The sequence below is a fragment of the Physeter macrocephalus genome, unplaced genomic scaffold, assembly GCF_002837175.3.
Source record: "Physeter macrocephalus isolate SW-GA unplaced genomic scaffold, ASM283717v5 random_1406, whole genome shotgun sequence".
NCBI lineage: Eukaryota > Metazoa > Chordata > Mammalia > Artiodactyla > Physeteridae > Physeter > Physeter macrocephalus.
Genome location: NW_021147069.1, coordinates 14431 through 25000, shown reverse-complemented (window position 1 = coordinate 25000; position 10570 = coordinate 14431). Strand labels below are relative to the sequence as shown.

At 60.4% G+C, this 10570-nt stretch overlaps 2 protein-coding genes across 2 annotated transcripts; one reads left to right on the top strand and one right to left on the bottom strand.

The window, feature by feature from the left end:
* Nucleotides 1–100: 100 nt before the first annotated feature.
* MFAP4 (microfibril associated protein 4) lies at nt 101–2194 on the top strand (the record flags this gene model as incomplete). The annotated part of the gene is made up of 4 exons (XM_028487347.2): nt 101–355; nt 805–901; nt 979–1161; nt 1308–2194. Coding segments are annotated over 4 exons (783 nt in total), but the record flags the coding sequence as incomplete, so codon positions are not given.
* A 151-nt stretch (nt 2195–2345) lies between these two features.
* On the bottom strand, nt 2346–7203 carry MAPK7 (mitogen-activated protein kinase 7). Its single transcript, XM_024128016.1, has 6 exons — nt 6576–7203; nt 5767–5932; nt 4039–5123; nt 3384–3943; nt 2910–3043; nt 2346–2814 (listed from the first exon to the last, which is right to left on the bottom strand). Exons 1-6 carry the CDS (start codon nt 6805–6807, stop codon nt 2661–2663), a joined length of 2331 nt encoding a protein of 776 aa, XP_023983784.1. The 5' UTR covers nt 6808–7203; the 3' UTR covers nt 2346–2660.
* Nucleotides 7204–10570: the final 3367 nt, after the last annotated feature.

Here is a 10570-nt window from a genome sequence, read left to right as displayed (position 1 = left end):
GCACTCGCGCGGCCCACAGGCTGGGCGAGGGGGCTGTCCTGAGCATCGCAGCTGGGAGTCGGCCCCGGGCTGAGCCTGTAAGAGGGGGCGGGTGGGCCAGACGGTACGCGCCGCCAGCTCGGGGAGGGAGGTGAAGGGGGGGCCGGGCGGGCGGAGGTGGCTGGTGCGCCTCAGGTCCCTTCTCCTCACCCCGCCCCCAGCTCTGGAGAGGTCATGCCTACAGCAGCCCCTGGACTGCGACGACATCTACGCCCAGGGCTACCAGGCGGATGGCGTGTACCTCATCTACCCCTCGGGCCCCAGCGTGCCTGTGCCCGTCTTCTGTGACATGACCACCGAGGGTGGAAAGTGGACGGTGAGTGGGGCGGGGGGCACGGAGGCCAAGCCGCACGGCTGTGAGCCTGTGACTTCGTCTCTAAAGCAGGGACGATACAGCACAGCTTGTGAGCCTCTGCCGCCACAGACTCCTAGATGCTTAAGGTAGGTTAGTGCCTGTAATCCTCACAATAATCCTGGAAGCAAGGTTACAAATGAGGAACCAAAACCCAGAGAGGTGCAGTAACCTGCCCAAGGTCACACAGCCGGCGCCGGACTCACCCCCAGGCGCCTCAATTCTAGAACGCCCCCTTCACCTCTTCCTGCTCTCGGCAGCCGCTCCCCGAGGGGCCTGGTGCCGGCACGGGCCTCACCTCAGCCCCCGGCTTGGTCCTCTCACAAACCGCCTCAGCCTCACAGGGTCCGCGCCCGGGTGACGCCCCAGCCCCCTGGCCCCTCGAGCGTCCAGGCCCATCCTCTCTGCTCCAGGTTTTCCAGAAGAGATTCAACGGCTCTGTGAGCTTCTTCCGGGGCTGGAACGACTACAAGCTGGGCTTTGGCCGCGCCGATGGGGAGTACTGGCTGGGTAAGGCGGGGCCCGGCAGGCTGGGGGCCCCCAGAGCCAGGTCCCCGCTGACCCGCACGCCCCCCACCCCCTCCCAGGGCTGCAGAACCTGCACCTCCTGACACTGAAGCAGAAGTATGAGCTGCGGGTGGACCTGGAGGACTTCGAGAACAACACGGCCTTCGCCAAGTACGCCGACTTCTCCATCTCGCCCAACGCGGTCAGCGCCGAGGAGGACGGCTACAGCCTCCACGTGTCGGGCTTCGAGGACGGCGGGGCAGGTACCCGCTCCCGCCAGCCGCGGAGGGGCTGGGGGGAGGCCGGGCTGCCCCCGCGCCCAGGCGGCCCCGCGAGCTACGGACGCACAGCTACCCAGCGTCTGGCTCGGGAGAGGCCCCGTCCCCAGGCTGCCCCTCCCCTCCGCCAGGCGACTCCCTGTCCTACCACAGCGGCCAGAAGTTCTCCACCTTCGACCGGGACCAGGACCTCTTCGTGCAGAACTGCGCTGCCCTCTCGTCGGGCGCCTTCTGGTTCCGCAGCTGCCACTTCGCCAACCTCAACGGCTTCTACCTCGGCGGCTCCCACCTCTCCTACGCCAACGGCATCAACTGGGCCCAGTGGAAGGGCTTCTACTACTCCCTCAAGCGCACCGAGATGAAGATCCGCCGGGCCTGAGGCGCAGGCCCCGCCCCCCGCTCTGCCGCCCCGCCCCCCGCTCTGCCGCCCCGCGCCCCGCTGCCCTCGGCGCCCGCCTCTCCCGGGGGCCCTGTGGCTCCAGCACAACGGCTCCCCTCACACCCACGACGCCCACCTCTCGGCCGGGCCTCTGCTCCCCCCCCACCCGGCTACACGCCGGCGGCCTCCCAGACCTCCGGAAGGCACCGCCGCCCGGCCTGGACTCGGACCCCGTCCGGAAGGCTGCGGGCCGGTGTCCCACTTTAGCCGGCTTCCCACTGCGGCAGACCGGCGGCGCAGTCCGACCCACTCCCGGCACACGCCAGGCCACCTGCGTGCGGCCGCCGCCGCCGCCGCCGCCGCCACGCGCTAGCAGTCCCGCCAGCCAGCAGAGAACCTCCCACCCTTCGCCTCCCTCCCAGCGGCGAGCACCACGGGCCCCCAGCCCCGCTCACTCTCACGCTCAGCTTCCCCCGCCTGCCCGTCCCAGGCTCCCGTATCTCACCCCGGCTACCGCAAGCCACACTAAACAGCCACAGCCGAGGTAGGCACAGGTCGCGAGGTCCCCCCACCCGCCCCGGGGGTGAGTCTGACCACGTGAGGTGGCAGAAGGCCACCTCTGTGGGGCTGGGAGCAGGTGGGGAGTGGGGGTCTTAATAAACCTCAGGGCCTGAATGAACCGGCCTTGGCTGTTGTGCACGCAGATGCGTCTGCTTGGCCTCCAAGCGCCGGTTCCCCCACTGATGGCACCCTGCCCTCAACTCGAGAAACACGCCCTGGAGACAGGCACTAAAGGGAACCTTATATTTCACAAGCTTCGTTTCGATAGCAAAAAAATTTGTGTAATAATAATAATGTAATAATAATAATAATAAAAATACAATACTGAAAAGTATCGCTGGGGGGGGGGTAGGGGTTGCCCCTCCTGCCGTGGCTCGTGCTGGCTCAGGTGGCCCCTTAAGGCCGCAGGGTGGGTCTGAGATGAACCTGCAGAATAATCCGAGCTGAGCTTCCCCCGTCAGGCCTGGGGCTCCAGCCCTCGGGAACGGTCCTGCGGATCTTGGAGCTGGGTCTGCCCCTGGCAGCAAGGCACAGACTGCGGGCCTCAGGGCTCCTGGAGGTCAGGCAGGTCAGCCAGCAGCATGGGGGAGTCCATCTGGATCTCACGCTGCAGGGACTCGATGTCGGCAGGGTTTATGCCGTGGCCCTCGAGCCAGTCGGCGAGCAGGGAGGCCGAGAGCGAGGCTGAGTCGGCCTGGCTGAGGGCGGCAAGGGGGAGAGCAGGGTGAGAGGCTCCTCCTGTGCTGGGAGCCCCTTGCCACAGCCCGTTCCGGAGTCCCGGCCCAGCTCTTACCCGTCCTGTGGCCCGTCAGCCACGCCCATGTCGAAAGACTGGTTTAGGAATTCCTCCAGGTCAAAGCCAACGCCATAGCCCGCTCCACTGCCCTTTGGGGTGCCGGAGAACACGGGGGGCAAGGGATCCTCCACCTGCAGAGGATGATGGCAGCTTACAACGCGGGAACCACCCAGCGCCAACTGAGGTCTGCAGGGCACGCCACCCTGACACTGCCCTCGAGTGGGCCTGGACACCGGTGGTGACAGCCCCAGCCTCAGCAAACACTGAGTGCGGGCTGAGGTCTCCAACGACCGGCCCGTTGGCGCTACGCTCCTGCGAGCGAGCAGGCAGGCTAGGAGAGCTCGAGCCTCGTCTGACGCTCCGCTCCACGGGGCCAGGACACACCACAGCCTCTCCTGCCCCCACGACCTCCCAAGCCCACCTCCCCGGGATTCAGATCCAGGCATCCCCACGGCCGGGCCTCCCCCTCACCTGCGACTTGGACAGCTGCTGGGTCACCAGGGTGACGTCGGGTGATTCGGAGGTGGAGGGCTGAGGGATCCCCCCGGGGTCTGGAGGGGGTGGGCCAGAGGGGAAGTAAGGCAGAACGCTCGGGGCGCTGGGGCCAGGCAGCCCAGGGGGTGGCCCCAGTGACCGGGGGGCCAGGAGGCTGGAGGCGGCGGCGGCGTGGGGGGGAGCCGGCGCAGGCCCAGCGGGCGGGCGGGCGGGCTGCGGCGGGGGGCCCGCGGGCGGGCTGCGGGGCCGGGCTTGGGGGGGTGTGGGCGCGGGGGCCGGGGGCCGGGCCATGCGAGTCCAGCGCTCCAGCAGGCTGCGGTCGTTGTCGCTGAGCACCAGCCCGGCCAGGGGGTCGGCGGAGGGGCCCCCGGAGGCCCCGGCCCCCCGCTCCTTGCGCTCCCGCTCCTGCCGCCGCTTCTCCCGCTCCTTGGCCCGCTCCTGACGTCGCCGCCGCTTCTCCTCCCGCTCCCGCTGGCGCTCCTGGGCTGTCACCGGCTTCCGAGGCTCGGGGGCTTCCAGGGGGGCGCTGGGGCCATCTGCGGAGAAGACGGGAGGTGAAGGTAAGAGCCTGTCCAGGCCTGGGGCCCCTCTGCCTCTCGCTCCCCAGCCAGCCGCGGCCCCTGCCAGGCACCTCGGAGCCGGCTCCGCAAGGACTTGAGCAGGGCGGCCTTGAGGGCAGCCTTGGTGTTGTCTGAGATGGCTCCCTCCCTCTTTGGAGGGGCCGGTTCACTGGCCGGCGGGGGCGGCTGCGGCTGCAGGGTCAGATCGATGGCGTCGGGCGCAGGGCCGGGGCATGGCAGTGGGGCCGGCGGAGGGGACTCCATGGCACAGTCCCCACTGGGAGCCCAGGGACTGGGCATCTCAACATCGGGGCAGCCGGGCTCACTGGCCACAGGCTGTAGGGAAGGCTGGAAGCGGATCTGCTGGCGGATTCCCTCGCGCCGCGCGTGGAAGTCTTCGATCTCGGCCACGATGGCCTCCTTAATGCGTTCCCGTGTGAGGGCTTCGCGGTCAAAGGCAAAGTCAAAGGGCGGGGCGCAGTCAGGCTCGTCATCGGGGTCGTGGTACTTGGCCAGGAAGGGGTGGCGGAGGGCGGCAGCTGCTGAGATGCGGGCACTGGGCTCAAAACGCAGCATGCGCCCCAGCAGGGAGAGGGCCTGGCGGTCGGCACCCGGGTACACCGTCTCCCAGGGCACAGGCTGGCGTGGCGGCAGGCTCTGGATGTAGGCCCGCACCCTCTCAGCCCCGACGGCCTGAATCACGGCCGGCGACGGGGTACCCAGCACCATCATGATCAGCTGCAGCTGGTGCACATAGTTTTTGCCTGGGAAGAGCTGGCGGCGGGCCAGCATCTCCCCAAAAATGCAGCCCACGGACCACAGGTCGATAGCCTGCGTGTACTCGTGCAGCGAGAGCATGAGTTCGGGGGCGCGGTACCAGCGTGTCGCCACATACTCGGTCATGAAGTACTGGTGCTCGGCGGGCGAGGTGCACAAGCCTCGGGCCATGCCGAAGTCCCCGATCTTGAGCTCGCAGTTCTCATTCACCAGCAGGTTGGAGGGCTTGAGGTCGCGGTGGATGACCTGAGCCGAGTGCATGTACTTGAGGCCCCGCAGCAGCTGGTACAGGAAGTAGCGCACGTGCTCCAGCGTCAACGGCTGCGAGGAGTGGATGATCTGGTGCAGGTCACTCTCCATCAGGTCCAGAACCACATAGCTGAGGGGCAGGGGAGACAGGCAGGGGCTGTCTTGCCCACCCTCCAGCCCCAGCCTCACCACGCCCTCCCACTCCAGACAGGTTATGGCCTTACTCTCAGACTCTGTAGGGGCCACCCACAGGGTATGAAAATTCTAGATTCTCTACAACTTTTCCATTAACTTAAGTGAAGTGAAATCGCTTTTCTCTCCAGATCTAGTTTCACCATCAGAGCAAAGGTCAGGTTGGACTAAACCAGGCTGGCCAACATGTTTAGTTCGGGAGCCCTCTCCATCGTTTGGTAGTGGCTGCTTGAAAGACTGTGATGAAAACTGTAAAGGCTTCTCCATTTTCTGTAGGACAGTGTTCTGTCATTGACTAGTGATGTCTGCTACGGGAATAGAAAGGTACAGATATAGAATGAACGTCCTACGTTTGCCAAGCTACATACTGAGGTCCTATAAAACTGTTACCTCTGCACTCTTCTTGAGGAATCACATGTATCCCTGGCGAAGCCATAAGGGAGCACTGATCGTAGAATCGCAGGAATTTTCCCAGCCTGCCCTACATTAGGTTCAGCTACCCTTCTAGAACTTCAGCAATCTGGCCCCAGCATTCAGAAAAGGTCCCTGCTCGGCCTCCCTCTTCCATCCCCGCTCCTTACACAGATTTGAACTCGCCATAGGGCACAGTGGGCCTCAGGATGTCCTTGATGGCAATGATGTTGTCGTGCTTGAAGTGTTTGAGGATCTTCAGCTCCCTGAGGGTCCGCTTGGCATTGGTCACCACGTCAAAAGCGTTAGGGATCTTCTTAATGGCCACCTGCTGGCCTGGGGAACAGGGGAAAAGCAGATGCCGCAAGGTACCTTGGTTAGCTGCAGAGTAGCAAAAGGCCCCTCTCAATACCTCCCTTTGCGGATGCAAGTGACAACAGCTACCACTTACAGAGTACCTACTTTGTGCCAGGCTCTGTACTAAGCATAGTACATACGTCATCAGATTTCCCCTTCACCTCCTTCCTGAGGCAGGTACTCATAGCTCAAAGTTAGAGGTGTGGAGACCTGGGCTCAGGAGCTTGCTGGGCGTTGCACAGCTAGTTAGTGCTAGACTCTAGACTCTCACACCTGTGCTCACCCTAGCTCCCTACACTCTGCATCTCAGACCTCATCCATCCCACCACCAACCCCGAGCGCCAGTCTCTGGCTCCAGAACACACTCTGGAGAACCTCCATTCGGGTCTAACCCGGACTGTCACCTAAGGAAGAAGTAGGCTGATGCGCTGGCAAAGCCACCAGAGTTTCAGAGACCCGAGCCCAATACAGAGGCCGGCCCCCAGAGGCACCCAACCCATGCTTGCTGACTTGACCCAGAATTCACATCCCAGCGTCCCCGCTGGCTGCTTGGGACGGGGCGGGTCTCAGCCCCCGGGAACCGGTTTCCACACGTGCGAGCAAGGCCGGGCGGGTCGCTCACCGGTGAGGCGGCGGCGCGCGGAGGACACCACCCCGTAGGCCCCGTTGCCGATGGTCTCGATGATCTCGTACTCGTCCCCCACGTCGAAGGTCACGTCGAAGGAGCGCGCCTTCAGCAGGGCCAGGTTCTTGGCCGCCACGGAGACGGCGGGGCCGGTGGGTTCCGCCTTCCCCGGCCCGGGGGGCTCTCCGGAGCCGTCCTCGCCGTCGTCCTCCTTCAGGGGCTCAGCCATGGCGTCTGCGTGGGGACGCGGGCGAGCAGGGGCCCGGCCCCGGACTCAGGGGGTCCCCCGGAGCCTCCAGGCCCGCAGGCCGAGCGGCGCACGCAGCCCGCGTCCCGCACCCGCGGGAGCCCGGAGCTCAGGCCCGCGCGGGACGCGGGGTCGGCGGCGTGGGAGGCGCAGCGAGGCGCGGTCCAGGAAGAAAGCGAGGGGCGGGGCGCCCTCTCTCCTCGGTCCGCACTCGGCGGATGCCGCCTCAACCCGACGCCGCCCGGGCCCTCGGAGGTCCCGGCTCCCCAGCGTCGCCGGCTTTCAGTCCCCGGGTCGGGGTTGGGGGGGGGGGGTGGGACCCGGGGGGGTGGGACCCGAAGACCCGCTCGCTCACTGGGTCGGGCCACCGCCACCACCACCACCACCACCACCTCAGCAGCGCGCGGTCTCCCGCCCCGCCCCCCCAAGACCACGCCTCCTCAGGCTCTGGCCAATCCGTGGACGGTCTCCGCGGAGGTGCCCACCCCTTCCACTTGCTGCGTCCAATCCGCGCCCACCGGCCAAGGAAGCCGCGCCTCCACCCGCGCCCGCGCCGCTGTCCAGTCCCCCGGCGGGAGCCGCCCAACCCGCGCTCGGCTTTCGCGGCGGCTCTGCGGCCTGGTACCCTCCTCGGACGCATGCGCGCTGGCAGCCCCGGGCGCCGCGAGACTGGAAAGCACCGCCCCTGCGTGCGCGGAAGCGCGCATCCACTCTGATCCGCCAGGTGTCCTCCGGTCAGTTGCTGCTGGTCCCGGGAGCTTGGAGGGTTGAGGTGACTAGATGTTACCTTGGCGGCCGCATCACGCAGTCCCCCTCCTTCAGCCCCCTCTTCCCTTATCAGCCCCTATCGCCCCGGGGATTGCGCCCCCCATTTTCCCGATGGGCCCCGGGAGCCCGGCGCTGGGAGAGCGCCATCCCAGGTAGACGGTGATCCGTCACATCCAACCACGGAGATCCCGGTCCTCCGGGTTATAGAGCGTCGGCCCGAAGCCTCCACTGACTTCCGGTGGCTGGTCCTCTCCTTTCAGCTTCCGGCGTCCCCGGGCCTCGGCTCGCGGTTTCCCGGTCTCGGGTGTGACGCCTCCGTGGGGCGGCTCCGTCCAGCGACTCCCGCGCCTTGCCTGCGGGGCAGCGGGCGGGGCCGCGGGGTCAGCTACGCCCGCTCGCTGGAGGCCGCGTGTCCACCAGTGCCGGGGAAGGAAGGGTCCTGGGTCGGGGAGCCCAGGAGTTAGGCCTGAGCGCTTCGGCGAGGGTCCATCCCTTCCGTCCCAACTGGTGGCCGAAGAGTAGATTCAGACCAGAAAGGAATTTTGTTTACATTCCCCACCGTTGTGGTTGTTTATTTTTTACTAAAACATACATAAAGTTCCACATAAGTGTATCAGTCAGTTTTCACAAACCTAACACCTCAGTGTATAGAATTCAAATGGAGAAAACCAAAAAGAACGTTGCCAGCCCTTCAGAAGCCCCTTCTCTTTTCTTGTGGTGACAGTTTCTTTCTGTTAACTCTTCCATACTTGGGGTTTTTTGCACTGAAATTTAAGAGGTTCACTAGGATCCATACATTAAGATGGAAAAGTGGAGACTGTGTTCTTAAAAACACGACATAAGGAAAAACGTCCAGGAGTATAAGGTCAGCCCCAGAACAAATAGATACCTCGTATTTAGACATGGAAAAATCACATGGGCCTCCTGAGTTAGCTGAACTATACATTTGTTTCTGATTTTCCTGACGGCACAGCAAAAAGCCAAATTCTCTCTTACGTGATTAGCCTTGAACATTAATAAACCACGTAAATGGCAAGTGGACCTTTTCTGCCCTGAGTTCTGAAAATACTTCCGTGATGGCCTTTCCTTAGGTGACAGTAGACAGCCTTCCCTAACTCTGAAATATGTGCGGGATAAGTTCTGCAGTGCCCATAAATGCGTCTTCTCAGGCAACCTGATGGCCAGCTCTGTGATGGTCCCATCTGCTGTGGGAATAAAGCATAAAATAGCAGAAGAGACCCATAAATTGCAAATCCTTTAAATACTTCTCTGTAAGTATTCCAGGTGGGATCGGTATACAAGTTACAGACATTTCAACTTCCTTGGCAAAAACTCCCTGATTCTCATTTACTTTTGAATAAACCATGAGCTGCTTTACTCCTGCCCCTACTAGGCCCCGACTGCGTCCCAGAATAGTCATCAATTATCTAACATTCTTCAGCCTTGCCTTATGACCTTGCTGCATTTGACACCACTGACTACTTGAAGAAAAAGTTTCATGTGGCTCAAAACTCAAATCTTAATGAAAAAGTTCAAGTGAAAAATCTTGGTCGCACGCCAGGTGGCCGATTTTATAGTTTCCTACTGGAAGTAAGAAGAAACAATATAAATTCAACACAAGCAAATACTAATACACACTCTTACCCACCTCCCCTTTACTCTACAAAAAGGTAACAAATTCTTGACGATTTTCCTGCAAATCATGTGGTATCAAAAACCAGAGGGATCTCTCATTCTTTTTTTGTTATAACAGCGTTTTTGAGAAATAATTTACATACTATAAAACATTTACAGTGTACAATTCAGTACATGAATTTAGTTTGTTCACAGAGTTGTGCAACCATCACCACTGCCTAATGTTAGAACATGTTCATCGCCCCAAAAAGAAAGCCATTAGTCACTCCTCATTTCCCCTCACCAGCCCCCGGCAACCACTAATCTGTATGGATTTGCCTATTCTGGACGTTTCAGATCAATGGAATTACACACTGCGTGACCTTTTGTGCCTGACTTCCTTCACTCAGCATAATGTTTTCCAGGTTCATCCTTGTGGCACGTGTCAGAACTTCATTCTTTCTTAAGGCTGCATATATTACACTGTATAGGTAGACCACATCTTGTTTATCCCATCAGTTGATGGACATTTGGGTTGTTTCTACTTTTTGGCTATTGTGAATAAAGGTGCTCTGGACATTCACTCGCGGACGAGGTTTGTATGGACCTAGGCTTTCCGGTCTCTTGGGTACGGACCTAAGGGTGGGATTGCTGGGTCATGTGGTAAACTTTTTAAGCTCTTTGAGGAGCTGCCAAACTGTTTACTTCAGTGGCTGCACCACTTTACAATCTCACCACTATATTTGAGGGTTCCAACTTCTCCACATCCTCACCAACACTTGTTATTTTCCTTTTTTTTTTTCTTTTGAACATTGTAGTCATCCTGGTGGGTGTGAAGTGGTATGTCATTGTGGCTTTGATCTGCATTACTCTCATGACTAATGATGTTGAACATCTTTTCATGTGCTTATCGGCCATTTTTCTTCCTTGGGGAAATGACTGTTCAGCGTCTATTCAGTTCCTTTTCTGTTTTGAATTGTGTGATTTGCCTTTTTATTGTTGAGTTGCAGAGTTCTTTATATAGTCTGGATATAAGTTCCTTATTAGACTATGATTTACATATTTATTCCCATTCTGTGGGTTGTCCTATCAGTTTCTTGGTGGCATCATTTGAAGCACAAAAGTTTTCAATTGCAGTTAACTCTGATTTATCTATTTTGCCTTTTGTCACTTGCGCTTTTGATGTCATGCCTAAGAAACCATCTCGTTCTTTTGTAAGTTTTTCATTTTTTATTTTTACTTTTATTTTTTTGGTGGTCACATCGCACAGCTCGCGGTACCTTAGTTCTTGGACCAGGGACCAAACCCGGGCCCTCAGCAGTGAAAGCACGGAGACCTAACCACTGGACCACTAGGAAATTCC